Source organism: Leucoraja erinacea, chromosome 14 (assembly GCF_028641065.1).
Source record: "Leucoraja erinacea ecotype New England chromosome 14, Leri_hhj_1, whole genome shotgun sequence".
Lineage (NCBI taxonomy): Eukaryota > Metazoa > Chordata > Chondrichthyes > Rajiformes > Rajidae > Leucoraja > Leucoraja erinaceus.
This window is the reverse complement of record NC_073390.1, coordinates 31,986,907-32,002,422: the sequence shown is the minus strand read 5'-3', so window position 1 is coordinate 32,002,422 and position 15,516 is coordinate 31,986,907. Positions and strand designations below refer to the sequence as shown.

General features: G+C 44.0%; 1 protein-coding gene across 13 annotated transcripts in view; it reads right to left on the bottom strand.

Annotated features, from left to right (window-relative positions):
• The window catches only part of kif1aa (kinesin family member 1Aa), a 207,320-nt gene extending 194,822 nt beyond the window's left edge, over nt 1–12,498 (bottom strand). For all 13 annotated transcript variants that reach the window (XM_055646070.1, XM_055646078.1, XM_055646083.1 and 10 more), the window contains exons 1-2: nt 12,348–12,498; nt 461–631 (exon numbers count right to left, since the gene is read on the bottom strand). In XM_055646070.1, the coding sequence (XP_055502045.1) occupies nt 461–566 (106 nt within the window). In that variant the 5' untranslated portion in view covers nt 567–631; nt 12,348–12,498. The remainder of the gene's footprint in view (nt 1–460; nt 632–12,347) is intronic.
• Between the last annotated feature and the right edge of the window lie 3,018 nt (nt 12,499–15,516).

Here is a 15,516-nt window from a genome sequence, read left to right as displayed (position 1 = left end):
ATGCAGGGCCTTCCTAGTTGGCACCCCAAAGGGCCAATGAATTTACCCACTTTGATGCGTTTTTTTCCTTCATAGCTTGTTGACATTTCTATTGAGCATCTTACTTACAACAGCCATTTGCAAACCTGAGAAGTGCGGGCGGAAAAAGTATCATAAAGCACCAGTAAAGACAGAGTTCATCCTATCAAACCATCAGGTCCTGTCAGAATTAAACTGAGCCAAAAGGCTAGAATTCCCAGCAGCTGCTCTGAATGAATTACCCATTTCACACAGGAGGTTTAGCATTTACAAAAATCTTGACTCCCGTGATAACATCAAAGCAAAACAATGCTGTGTGCTCAACACCGTCAGGAAGGTATTAATATTCCCGACTCAGGTCATATCATCATTTTCTATCTTTCTGTTTGCTTTAAGAGGGCAGACTGAAGCAAAGGAGTGTGGTGTGGAAGCAAACACTCACTCGTTGTGTTTCCTGACATCTGAATAATGCATTTGCTATCCCGGCCGATCTCTCTGGAGTTGAAGGGCCGCACTCTCACCGCCACCTTCACCGAGGCACTAGCCATCTTGTTTCCGTAGAGCCCTCAGAGAGGCTGGACTTGTCTGGTGCTGTTTTAGTCAGAATATTGTCCTAGAGAGAGAGAGAGAGAGAGAGAGAGGGGAAAAAAGGAGAGCAAATGTTAATCTTTATAATCCTGATTATATCCCTACATAATCTAACAATCCTATTTCAAATAAACCTGGCAGAACCCTGATATAATCCCGTTTCACTGACCCAGCACATTTCTCTCTGTTGCCCTGTTAGACAGGCATCTTGCTCAGGTAGCAGTCTTCCTGTATGAGGAGGCAGTGATTGACATCACTGTGAGTCAGCAGTGGACAGGAGACTCAGTGCACATGCACACCCCAGTCCCTGGATTGCTCTTGTGTTACATGTTGTAAGCACAGAAACAAGACGGCAACACAGCTGAGGGCATGACTGGGGGATGTGGCACAACAAAGAGTTCAGCCTCAGAAGGCAATGAGACCAGCGCTGAAGGAGAAACTGTCATTGCTGGTCAGATTACAGCAAAGGTGATACGTTCTTGTCATTTGGTCCTAGATCTTTTGTCCATTGAGAAATACAGTAAAAAACTTGCTGGAAGAGTAGGGACCAAGCTAGGTACAATCCAGTTATTTGGATCTCATCTTCTTTTCTCCCTTTATATTGGACATGGGTGTCTTTCCAGTTGTTACTGCCTCACAGGATACACACCATGCAGTAGTGGGTCTCTTTACCATTCCAGCAGGTGCACCCAGCACTCAGCCTCTAAGATTAATCCCTGCTTCATCATTCCAAAATAGGGATCAATAAAGACCCATGTATCCTCATTACTGTCAATGATACAGCTGAGACTGACTTTCAGTTAATATCTGTCAAGGTCCATCTGTCTCCTCAGATCCTGGTGAACTTCTACCGCTGCACCATCGAGAGCATCCTTACCAACTGCATCACAGTATGGTATGGCAACTGCTCTGTCTCCGACCGGAAGGCATTGCAGAGGGTGGTGAAAATTGCCCAACGCATCACTGGTTCCTCGCTCCCCTCCATTGAGTCTGTCCAAAGCAAGCGCTGTATGCGGAGGGCGCTCAGCATCGCCAAGGACTGCTCTCACCCCAACCATGGACTGTTTACCCTCCTACCATCCGGGAGGCGCTACAGGTCTCTCCGTTGCCGAACCAGCAGGTCGAGGAACAGCTTCTTTCCGGCGGCTGTCACTCTACTCAACAACGTACCTTGGTGACTGCCAATCACCCCCCCCCCCCCGGACACTTATTATTTTTCTTATTCAAATCGTTTGCTATGTCGCTCTTCAAGGGAGATGCTAAATGCATTTCGTTGTCTCTGTACTGTACACTGACAATGACAATTAAAATTGAATCTGAATCTGAATCAATCTGGCTCAAATGTACTGATTTATATTAAGATTGCAAAATGTTACCAAAAAATCGAAAGAAAGGGAACGTTAGAAAATAATTATAAAGGATCAGACACTATCCTTTTACACACTGGGATTGGGTGGAACAGTGCATCATACACAGGCCTCCGAGACTACTGGAGGACACAATGTGGCAACTGGCAGTCTACTGAGCATTGATTGCACTGATGAAAAGCTCAATGTGGCATAGGCTTGTAGGCATAGAAAATGAAAATGATGTCAGGAATTCGCTCAATAGCAGGTACAGACTGCTTAACGAGGATGCAAATTTTAACAAACTGGTTCCCATTAAGATTTCAATAATTACTGATCCTGGTCCCTCTAGTCAGCCTAGAAAGTTCAGATCTAGTTTTTTTCTGCTACATTTGCAGTAACAGCTTGTTTTCATCCAACTCAGCCTCTTTACCAATGGGCAATCTCTTGACAGTTGAGGCACAGTGAGCTCTTCTATGTGCCCACCAACAAAGTGGCTCTACTTCTCTATTTCACTGATTAATCCAAAAGGCATGGCTACACTCCCCCACATGCTTGGCTGACATTCAAACTCATGTAAACCACGTCTCTGCTGCGCTGAAGTAAACCAAAAACTACTTTCTCGGGCTCTCATGGGCTGTTACATCTCCATCGTCCAACTCCACCCCAATGGCTGCCTCCTCAGAACTCAGCTCAGCCTGTATTTTCTAGAACATCTATCCTTTCACCCACAACCATATAATAACCATATAACAATTACAGCACGGAAACAGGCCATCTCGACCCTTCTAGTCCGTGCCGAACACATAATCTCCCCTCGTCCCATATACCTGCGCTCAGACCATAACCCTCCATTCCCTTCCCATCCATATAACTATCCAATTTATTTTTAAATGATAAAAACGAACCTGCCTCCACCACCTTCACTGGAAGCTCATTCCACACAGCTACCACTCTCTGAGTAAAGAAGTTCCCCCTCATGTTACCCCTAAACTTCAGTCCCTTAATTCTCATGTCATGCCCCCTTGTTTGAATCTTCCCTACTCTCAGTGGGAAAAGCTTTTCCACGTCAACTCTGTCTATCCCTCTCATCATTTTAAAAACCTCTATCAAGTCCCCCCTTAACCTTCTGCGCTCCAAAGAATAAAGCCCTAACCTGTTCAACCTTTCTCTGTAACTTAGTTGCTGAAACCCAGGCAACATTCTAGTAAATCTCCTCTGTACTCTCTCTATTTTGTTGACATCCTTCCTATAATTAGGCGACCAAAATTGTACACCATACTCCAGAATTGGCCTCACCAATGCCTTGTACAATTTTAACATTACATCCCAACTTCTATACTCAATGCTCTGATTTATAAAGGCCAGCACACCAAAAAAAAAGCTTTCTTTACCACAAGTTTTCCCTCAATCTCTCTTCCTCTTCCTTTGCTCTCCCATAGCTTTCTGGCCTCAGCTGTGACTCAATTTAACTCACCCCATCTCCTCTCTGTTAAATGCAAGTCACTCACAGAACCCTATCCTTGATCCTCCACTGATCGCTGCCGTCTTGAAAAAGATCCCTGTGATATTTAGTCACCTCCATCCCTGCTTATAAAAGCCACCAGAGAACCTTCCATTCTAGAACACCCTTACAATGCTTCAAATTCTCCCTCCAGCTCACAAGATGGTACAGAACATCTGGTAAAAAAATATGAAGCAGACTGCTGATCTCCATACTCCATACTTGGCACATATGGATAAAAAATTAACAAATGAAGGGAGGCAGTGATGACATTACCCAAAGTACACAAATGGGGGGGGGGGTCCCAGCAATCAATTTCTTGGAACCTTGCAATTATAGATCATTATCTCCATCAGATTCATGAAAATACATTCACAAGCCATCCCATAAAAAATGAATGGGTTCTGTTTTTATAGATATCAGTAACTTTTGTCCATTTGTTGGAAAATAGAAAAAAAAATCACTCAATATGTTTAATGTCTCCATGCTATTGTAATACTGGTTTACAAAATAGAACACAGATTTCTAGAGTAACACAACAGGTCAGGCAGCATCTTTGGAGAACATGGATAAATTACATTTCAGGTTGGAACCCTTCTTCAGACCCTGAGGAGACAGGAGAAGGGGTCATCACTGGAAGCCAAGGACTTTGTCCCATAGAAAAAGGCCCAGAGGTGAAAGTAACAAAAGAGCTCTACTCTGCTGAAATATAATTGTTTAGCACAGGTCAGGTCAATCTCAAAAACACAAAATTGGGCAAATGTGAAGAGGGTTGGAGCGTTTACATGTAGAAACTATATTTAAGTACGCATATCTAGTAAATTCCTTATAGTTTGTGATGGTGAGGTGGTTTATGTCACTGTAGCAATATCATCTTCCCAACTGTGGTTCGCATTCGAGTCCTCTAGGGCATGAGAAATGCAAGGACAGACACCCTACAGACCAGAAAGGGTTTTCCCCATAAAGGTATTCTTCCCCAAAAAAGGCAGAGTGCAGCAGCATTACAGATGGCACGCAAAAAAGAATGAGAGTTAGCGAGGAGTAGGGAAGAGAACTTTGCAATTCTCAGAGAGGTATAGACGTCCTGGGCTCTCCCAACAACTCCTCTCATCAATGGGACAGCCATTCATTCCGCAGCAAAACTGGTCTAGAGCTGGAAGGGTGTTACTTGCATCGTTGCTGTCTGTTTAACTGTTGACAGCGGAGATCACATCTGGTGTGCTAAGTGCCAGCAGCTGTGAGGGCCTACAATATATGCATCAATAAAGAACACAATGCTGAAGCCAGGGGGAGAGAAAAGAAAGAACAGTGTGGAATGATAATTGACGTTGAGAGAGAATTAATTACATCTTGAGAGACAGAGGTATGACAGAAATTAACAATAACACAGAAAAGGAGTGTGCAAATTAAAATGATACAGGGGTAAAGGAAGCAATGACAATTAACTTTTACACAGATGGAAAGGGTGAGGCAGCAGGAAGAATTACCCATCATAGCAAGATGTGCAGCATTGAGGTCTGATCATTAAATAGCAAAAGGGGGGGGGGGGGGGGCACAGCAGTGAGGTTAGGCCACTATTTGACATTGGAAGAAGTGGCATTGCCGATTGACTATTATACTGAGGGAGAGTGAGCGAGCAAGAGCGAGAGTAACAAATTCCCATGAGCACATTAAGTATCCATGGTGCTACCACAGAGGCATCCCTTATTCGTATAGGATTCACCTTCTGCTTCAAATCCAGTTATTGTTTTGCATACTAATGCTTGCAATTTACAGCAGAGGCTTAGACCATCTAGGCTCGAAGGGCCGAATGGCCTACTCCTGCACCTAATTTCTATTTCTATTAACCCTAACGGCCAGGGCCGGCCTTAAGCCGATTGGACCGAATGCTCCCAATTGGGCCCCGCGCCTAAGGTGGGCCCTGCGCCGGAGTAATCTACTCTCGGCTCGGGTAGATCTACCCTGGGTGGAGGGGTGAGAGAGAGTAGAGCGGTGGAGGGGGAAGAAAGGGGTAGATGGGGAGAGGGGGTGTGAGGGGGAATGGAGAAGGGGAGAGGAGGAGGTCCCTCACTGTCCCAGGGCAGCGCTCCCGCCCCTCCAGTCGCTGTGCTTCATGCACACAGCCCCGGCTCCACCCCTCTCTCTCCCACGGGAGACGCGGTGAACAATACAGGGAGGGCCAGGCCAGGGGTTGCAGCAATGTTTACAAACCTCGGCCTCATCTCACACCCGTCCACCCTCTCCCTGCCGCCAGCCCTCTCCCTCCCTTCTCTCCTTCCCTCTCTCCTTCCCTCCCTCCTCTGTCTTTTCCCTTCTCTCCTTCCCTCCCTCCTTTCTCTCATTCCTCTCTCTATTTTCCCTTCTCTCCTTCCTTCCCTCCCCCCCTTCTTTCTCTACTTCCCTCACTCCCTTCTCTCCCTCCCTCCCTTCTCTCCCACACACACACATCACGCACAGACAACTAACATACACACACAACTAAGTTAGGATGGGGTAGAAGCCCAAAGGGTAGGATGGGGCTGAAACCCAAAATTTAATGCCAAAACTGGTTTTTCGCCAATTTGGTTTGCCAGGATCTAGTTCATTAAATTATCTTTTTTTTTCATTTCAGTCACAAGTGGTATTGTAACTATGTACTTTTCAGAGGTGATCTACACATTTTGTTTGTTACTTGTAGACTTACATGTATGCAATGTTATATTAAAATGTAGCTTAATCTGTTTGGGCCATTAACTCGCAGGCACTTTTTAAACGCACATTTTAATTACTTTCTATTCTACCATAGAGATATAAAGTATATAATAGACTTTATTTGTATTTCTATGATTCTACAGACCTTGGCCGGGAACCTGGAGCTCAACAAAATTGTTCCCAATTGGGCCCCGCACCTCCTAAGGGCGGCCCTGCTAACGGCAGAACCTTTGTTCAAAATAAGCAATTGCCCAATTTTCACATAAATCCATCAAACGTTTATCTAACTTCCCCATTGTCCAATCTATTAGTGTCATTCAATCCTCTCTAGGTATTTCTTAATTTCTACTTGAACATACTAGGAGGCATTTTCTCTACATTAATCCAAACCAATCTTTCAGAAATTTCATTAGGCCTTTTCTCAGCTTTCTCAAAAATAATCCCATTAATTACAGCTGTGGAGAAATATATGGGGTTATCATCGCTGATATACAAGAAACTGTTTTCAGTCCTTCAGTCCTTATGGACATTGAACAAGCCATGATCCAGCCTTCTATAGACAAAGTTGGCACATATGAAGCTGTAATGGATCTCCACCATGACATAAACCTTTTTGGGAGATTGCTAAGGTATTTAAAGTGTTTCACTCCACCAATGATGATCACTCTTGAGGAGTTGGACTACCAAATATTGTTTTTCCAATATTGGGAATAAATCCAGGCACTGAAAAGTTTTAGAAATGCAGCTTAAGAATTTGTAGTCCTCTGACAAAAATCTTCAAAATAAAGTGGAAGCACTGCTGCACAAATGTCAGTGACCTCGCCACTATCCACATACCCAGCATCATTCAACTGCATGCCCAGTAGATGATAATTTAGACAACTACTGTCTTCCCAAATTAATTATGAAGTAAGTACTCAGAGGTCAAAGGAAACACTGTCAGAACACTTCAAAGTGAACGTTAGGAATTATGGCATAGACATCAGTCCTGAGAGATGTAAACTCAGGGTAAGGTGAAGATAACCATCTCACCTTGAAGGCAGCAAACAGCAGAAAATAATAGAAAGGAAACAAGACCTGGAAACTTGTAGTCACATTCTCCTGTTGACTATATCTCAGACAATCTATGGCTTAAGGAATAGGCTTTATCTTTATATTCATCTGCAACCTACTATCTAACTGTCCTTACTCATGACTCCATGGAATCAAAGTGGTAACTCAGAAGGTCTTTGTTTTAAACCCTATGAGGTTTCCATAGGTTTCTGCTGAAGGCCTGTTTGTGTCTCCATCTTTTCTTCGATGTTCAACAAATGTTGTCTGAAGGCTATGAACTTAGGAGCAATTACTTTATTGCTAAGATGACATTCAACTGCAAATATTTTAGATGAAATTGTATGTAATTTTACAAAACACATATATTGCCTTAGATCTTGTGTCAGTGAATGGTTAACGATGACTGGTGTCCGTGAAGTTGTCATCAATACAGGTGAATTCATCTGATGCCAAGTTAGATATGTCACTCATACAGAGGTTGAAGGATAATGGGATCAAGTCTGATTCATGTGGAAGTTAATGTTAACCAAAGGAATCTGGCTTCCCAAAGTGGCCATGGAATTAACAGTCTGATTGCTTTCCTCCTTAACTTAATAACAGAAAGGACATGAATTATAAATGGAGGGAGTCAGGGAATATTACTTCAACCTGCACAGTAGCCTTTTATCATTAAGCATTTCCTCCTCAAACCCAGCAGAGGGAAAATCCATGACAAATGTTACCATGGAGAACCAACAATATTCCTTTCCTCACAAGGACAGCTTGTGAATGAGAGGGATAAGGCATCTGACCTGGCATATATAAACTCAAGGTATGGTTAGATGATAATACCTCATGACAAATGGCATATGCCATTTAAAGGACAACCATCTTGCCTTGAAGGCAGAAAACAGCAGAAAAGAACAGAAAGGAAACAAGACCCGAGGCATATCAATTTGTTGAGTACATCAGAGAAAGTCTATGATTTAAAGATCAGGCCTTATCTTCACACTTATCTACAACCTACTAACTGATAGTCAAGCCAGGTCGATGATTTACCTCAGATTGCTGCTGAGGTTCCCATTATCACATAAATCAGTCACCAGACAATTTGATTAATTGGAAATGATACCAAGGAATAGGTGAGAACACTCCACAGCAAAGGACTCAGGCAACAACCCAGCTGTAATACCAACGACTCACACTCCAGCACTAATTATATTTCTGATATTCCAGATTGGTTTCATCTACCCAATAATGTGGAGAATTGGCCACTGATATTCAATTCACAAAAAGCAGGACAAACCCAACTACTTCTCAGTCTGCTCCCAATTATCAGTGAAATGAAGACACCCATCTCTGCCAGTTCTATCAAGCAGCACTCACTCATCAATAATCTGCTCACCAATACTTGTTGGGTTTTCTCCATCATCATTCAGACACATACTCATTGCAGGCTTGGTCCAAACATGGACCAAAGAGTTGAATGCAAGATGATTTGCGGGTAAGTGTTGACGCTTTCACTCGAGAAGCTTCTGTGAGGAGGCTGAGCGAGGTAGAAGGCAAGATAAGGCAAGGACTTTTTCCTCATCAATTCCTCGTTAGCCTTAGTGCAGCCAGCATGACAGTTTCAACAGTTGTATGCTCCTGCTGGAGGATGTGGGACATCAAAAAAACATCCAGTGTCTTCGAGGACTATACCTATGGGAGGTGCAGCTCCCAACTGACCAAATGAGTGAACTATTTCATCTATATCAACAATTTGGATGGAAATGCCTACGGCATGATTAGCAAGTATGTAGACGACACTAACATAGCTTTATATCATAGACAGTGAAGATGGTTATCGAGAATTACAACAGGATCTTGATCAGCTGGAAAAGTGGCCGAGGAATGGCAAATGGAGTTTAATTCTGATAGGTCTGAGGTGTTCCCTTTTAGGAAGTTAAACCTGGGCAGATCTTTCACAGTGAATGGTAGGGCCCTGGGGAGTGTTGCAGATCAGAGATCCAGGTGTTAAAAAGTACAATTTTCCATGAAATTGCTTTTGCAAGTAGGTAGGACGGTTAAGAAAGATTTTGGCACATGGCCTATATCGGACAGGGAGTTATAAAAGTTAGGATGTTACATTGCAGTTGTAAAATAAGTTGGTGAGACCACACTTACAGTATTGTGCTCAGTTTTGATCACCTTGCTATAGGAAAAATAGCAAGGCTTCACAGCGGACAGAGTGGAGAGAAGATTTCCAAGAATGGTGCTTGGATTTGATGGTTTGAGCTATAGGGGAGAGATTGGGCAGGTTAGGAATTTAATACTTAGAGCACAGAGGCCAAGGGCTCATCTGATAGACGTGCATAAGTCCATGAGAGGAATGGATAAGGTACAAAGTCTTTTCCACAGATGAGGAATCAAGAACTAAAGGGATTAAGTTTAAATTGAGAGGGGAAAGTGCGTGTGAGGTGTCATGGATGTAGGTGGGAAGGGATTGGACATGGGGGGGGGGGGGGGGGGGGGGGGGGGTAGGATGGAATCAAGGTATGTGCAGATGTTCAGTGGGGTAACAGTAGGCAGAAACAATGGGTCTACCAGGCCAATCCTGTTTGTGGATTTTGGGGTGGAGGCAAAAGTGGGCAGTATGGGGCTGGAGAACAATAAGGTTGGAGGCTGCGGAGGGGAGATCGCCAGAGGTGATGAGATTAGAAACAGTTCTGGGAGATGTGGCCAGGTGTTCAGCTGTGAGGTCATGCTCAAGGGATAAATTTGAGGTGGTGTTTGAAAGCTGGCAATGCTAGTGTCTGAGTGCCATCAGTGATCTTCAGCTATCAGCTAGCATCCGAGGTGATCTTCAGTGGATTAATTGTCAATAACTCATTCCAGTGGCAGAACTCTCATCCTGAGATAAATGACCCCTTCCCACATCACCACACGTACTCCAACTGTCCAATGATGCACAGCTCCTTATTGCTGGTAATAACGTTGGCTGTTAAAATCTCCATCCACACCAATCTTCCGATCCGGCATACAATTACCAACAACAAAGCCTTCAGTATTTATCTAAATTAATAAAATGTCAAGTGGGAACTGTGACTATATAACATCTCCCATGCTTGTAATTATCCAAGGGGAATTATTATACACAGTAATAAACAAAAGAGAAGAGTTAAAAGCTGCAATCCAAGTGTATAAATGGATTAACATCTTCTGATTCATTATCCTGGCTCCTATAATGATAGAATAAATATCATGTCTCATGAACCAAATGGAAAATTCCCAAGAAATTCAGCTGCGGATTATTATTTTCCCATGAAGCTGCATTATTGATGTCACAATAACGTACGTGACAATGTTGACTGACATCCAGCACAACTACCCCCACCTGGAATGAAAATAGTAAATATCATTCACGCAGGCGTAGTCGTACACACACAGACACAGGCTGTAAATTAATCTCCAAACTCAAGACATTTCAACCATTCACCATTCAAGTTGAGTTTTCTCAGCTGATGACGCAAGATCAGATTCTCTATTGGGTTACTGACTGTTCGAAGTACGTATTAACCTCACAGAAGTGATGCAGAACCAGTACAACGCAGGCATTTAAAAAAAAAAGCAAGATCGTCCCTCTGCATTACCAAATATTTGGGAAGAACGTGCAGGTAATTTTGGATCCATTCAATATTATACGAATGGACGTACCTGTGCAGCCCGAAGACATGAATTCATCAGCTTCACGTCCATCCCTGGTATTTGGATCTAAACTCACAAGCTCATTGATGTCTATACCATCTTTTCCTGTTGGTATATGATTAGATGGTCTAGTCAGATTCATACTAAAGTGCAACAAGCCTTGTTACCTCATTTGTTTCAGTTGCACCCTAAAGCAAAAGGACCGTCTGCCAATAAGTTTATCTGCCTCTGCCAGACAAAAATACGCAGATTTCAACACGCCGAGGCAAAGGGAGAAGTCCTGCGTCACACACACAATTTGTTCTTAAAAACAATGCGTAGAGGGACAGGAGAGTGCTAAGAGGGATGATATCCCATTAATAACAAACCTCTTTAACCCATCAGCAAATTACAAACAACAATGGATCTGCGTTGCCTCCTAACCTTGGGAATAAATAGACCTCAGTGGCTCAGGTTATATGGAAATATGATAACTCGTCTTGGCAGCCATTTTAGATACTTGTTTTCCTTTTTTTAAAGTCACTATTCAATGAAAAATACAACCAGCAGAATACCTGCAAACAGATAAGTTTACTCAACATAATTTTGGGGGATATTCTACTCACTGTGATCTGCTTCTCTGTAAAGTCTTTAAACGAACTACAGAGCAAAAATAATCATGACATTATCAATCATGGATTATGGACAGACTGATCTGGTGGAAAATGCCATTGCATCACTGCAATTTATTCCTATTATAATGAAACTTTAAACGCTAGCCATCTGTAACATGGCTCGTTATCTTTATGGTGCTGAACATGGATCGATCTTGCACGCAGTGTTATCCTGGTTTGAGATTGATACGGAGCCTAAGCTGTGATGTGTCCGTCAAAGGACGCTCCCTCCCCATCTATCCCTGGCTCTGGGTGGATGTACTGATGGAGGTTTACACAAGCACAATGCACCTGTTCTGGAATCAATTACAATGGCAGACAAATGCAGGCACAGCCAAGCATACATCTGAAACCACGACACACACTGTAAACACAGGGAAACGAATTCATCAAAATAGATGCAACCACGCACACACAGGAGATACCCAGACACACCCATGCCCAGAAAAGATGGTTGCAAAGAAAGGGAAATCAAACATATTGGTGAGGAAGGCGAGAGATTATTCTATGACTCTCCCCACCCCTCCCCATCTCTCTCTCTCTTCATCGAGATGGGTGGAGACCTTGCGGGAAAATTCTCACAACAAAGAGCAGGGATTCAGTAAAGAACCCGCTGCTCTGCAGGAAACAGTGGGGATAAAATATGTAACTTCCTCATCTCTCACTGTGCAGCCGTGAGATGCTCCCAAGCCCTCGGACATGGAGCACGGATGAAACGGGAGAACACGAAATTCATCAGAAATAACAGTGAATGCAGGCGGACTGCAATGCGTCTGCGGAATATGGGGCAGAGGGGGGGCCGGGGCTGAGATCTGGCGCAGTTCCTACCTGCAGTAGGGCTGGAGTTTCACTCCATGCCCGGCTCCGCCGGTGCTGATGCTGCTGCCGCCGCCGCTCGCTGCCGACAACTCCGAAAGCGGGCACCGAACCGCTGTCTCAGACTTCACTGAGTCCTCCCCCTCCGTCCGCACTCACGTGGGCGGTGCGGGCTGGTTCACTGCGGCACCGGCCCCCGCCCCCCATTTGCACCCGGGATAACCCAAGACAGTTAATCACAGGGTACAGGATTGGCAGAACCGGGAGGGGTGAAGGTTTGTCTTGGTTGGACAGCTGGGGATGGGTGAATGATAAGTAAGGACACAGCGCAATTAGATATGGAGATAGGTTTTTGGGAGGATGATCCAAAGTGACCAGGAATTGGGCTGGATGACCAGGGATGCAGAACAGCAGAAACCAGATTCATGCAAGAAACACATTTTCAGAAGCCAGAAACATACCAGAGATGTGTAGGAAGGAACTGCAAATGCTGGTTTAAACCAAAGATAGACACAAAAAGCTGGAGTAACTCAGCAGGCCAGATAGTTCCTCTGGAGAAAATAACAGGTGGCATTTCCTTTTCTCCAGAGATGCTGTCTGACCCACTGAGTTACTCCAGCTTTTTGTTTCTATAATGCCCGTCCCACTTAGGAAACCTGAACGGAAACCTCTGGAGACCTTGCGCCCCACCCAAGGTTTCCGTGAGATTCCCAGAGGTTTTGGTCACTCTCCCTAATGGTGAAAAGTGGTTTCCGTGTAGTCGAGGCTTCTTCTATGTTCCTGCGATTATTTCAAAAAAAACAAAACCGGCCTCAACTAAAAATTTGGTCGAAGCCAGTGGAGTGGGTTTGCTATTTACTTATAGGCAGTCGAAGCAATCTCCTTCATTGACCGGCCATTTTGATTGGCTCATTGGAGTTTTCAGCAAAGATCCTGTACGATCTTTGCTTTTCAGGACCTAGAAAATCCGCCGGAAGGGAAAATGCCCGCTAACTTTATTAAACTTCTTAAAACTGTCTCCACTCCTTCTCCACCCCACCCCCCCCCCCTTCTCTCCCCCTTATCTCTCCCCTTTTCTGCCCTTCTCTCCCTTCCTCCCACGCTCTCTAAAGGACTTACCGTGCTATATGGCAGTCGTTTGCCTTCCTCTTCATCACGCAGACAGCGCTCCTCCGCCATCCCTGGCCCCCACCTTCGCGATGTGTGTGTGTGTGTGTGTGTGTGTGTGTGTGTGTGTGTGTGTGTGTGTGTGTGTGTGTGTGTGTGTGTGTGTGTGTGTGTGTGTGTGTGTGTGTGTGTGTGTGTGTGTGTGTGTGTGTGTGTGTGTGTGCGGTCTGTAGCAAAGATCCTGTAGGATCTTTGGTCAGTTGTTGCAGCTCACGCTTCGGTCGAGGCTTTCCAGGCACGTGACCAAAACCTCTGGCGACTCATGGAAACCTTGGGTGGGGCGCAAGGTCACCAGAGGTTTCCGTTCAGGTTTCCTAAGTGGGACAGGGGCATAACATACCAGAGATGATCCACAATAACCAGAGACATACCAAAGGCAGGCCCACGATAACCAGAAGCTTACCAGACAGGCATATGACAACCTGATGCTTACCTGGCCTATATGAACCAGAAACATACCAGAAAAAGCCCCTTGGTAAGGAGGGTCTTATCCTATTAACCAGGCACAAAGTTAGAACAATCCTGGGTAATTTCAAGCAAAACACAACCAAGAGGTTACGTCCAGAGGTAACCAGGAAGAAATGCTGGAAGTGAGAAATGAAAATGAAAGTTACAAGTTGTCAACAGGTCGTGCAGTGTCCATGGAGTGAGAAACAAAGTCTACATTTCAGGCTGGAAAGAGATCTTAGAACGCCTAAAAACTCCTAGGATAAAGCATTTCGTTGTCTCTGTACTATACACTGCACAATGACAATAAAGTTTGAATCTGAATCTGAATCTGAACCCTGGGACTGACAAAAAATGAATGACAGCCTGGTGAAAATATGAAAGCACGAGAACAAGTTATTTAGGAACAGGCTGGCAACTTGCTCCCCTACAACCTGATTCTGTCACTACTACCAAGACGATCACTAACCTAAAAAGTGGCACCAAACACTTACCTGGTTCAAGTTATAAATTACTAATTTAAATATACATGGTAAATGGAGTTGAGGACCATGGAGAAGGAAGTCCCACAGACATGGTCTAACATTGTGGAACCACAGGAAGTGTAGATGCTGGAATCGTGAGCAAAAAAACAAAATGCTGGAGGAATTCAGCAGGCCAAGCAGCATCTGTGGAGAAAATCATCAACTGCCGTTTTGGGTCCGCACCCTTCCTCAGACTAGTCATAGGATGGGGTAAAAAACTAGAAGAGAAGTGGGAACAGGACAATGCCTTGCATATGAACACAGGTGAAGGGGGGTTAGATCGCCAGATGGGTGGAGTAATTGACAAAGCCTCTTCACCTGTATTCACCTATCACTTTCGTGATTGTATTGTCGATGTGATTGAACCAGGACAAATTGTTAATATTCACTGCTACGTACTTGAAACTCTTGACCACCTTCACGTCAGCTCCATTAGATGAAGACTGAGGTGTGTACTCCACCCCACTTCTTGAAGTTAATGATCAGCTCTTTTGTTTTGCTGATATTGTAGTTGCCTTGAAAGCATGTTGCAATGTGGAGACTAGATGAACCATGAGAACCATCAGTAAAATAATTTACTTTTTCTTAGGTAGACAAAAATGTTGGAGAAACTCAGCGGGTGAGGCAGCATCTATGGAGCAAAGGAAATAGGCAACGTTTTGGGTCAAAACCCTTCTTCAGACTTTTTCTTAGGTAGATTTCCTGTTGTTTGTTATTTTTCATATTCTCTGTTGAAGAAATCTGGGTGAGTAACTGCAATACACTTTGTACACAGTAACACTGCAGCCATTGTACACTGATGGTGAAGGTAATTAAAGTTTAAAGTAGTGGATGGGATGCCAAATGAGTGAGCTGAATGTTGCTGATCTGCCTGTGTGTTGAGGCCCATACAAAGCTTTTCAAAAAGGGGGGTGGCATGACAGGATTAGTCAAGTCAAGTCAAGTCAAGTTTATTTGCCACATACACATACGAGATGTGCAGTGAAATGAAAGTGGCAATGCTCGTGAACTTTTGTGCAAAAAGACAAACAACCAAACAAACT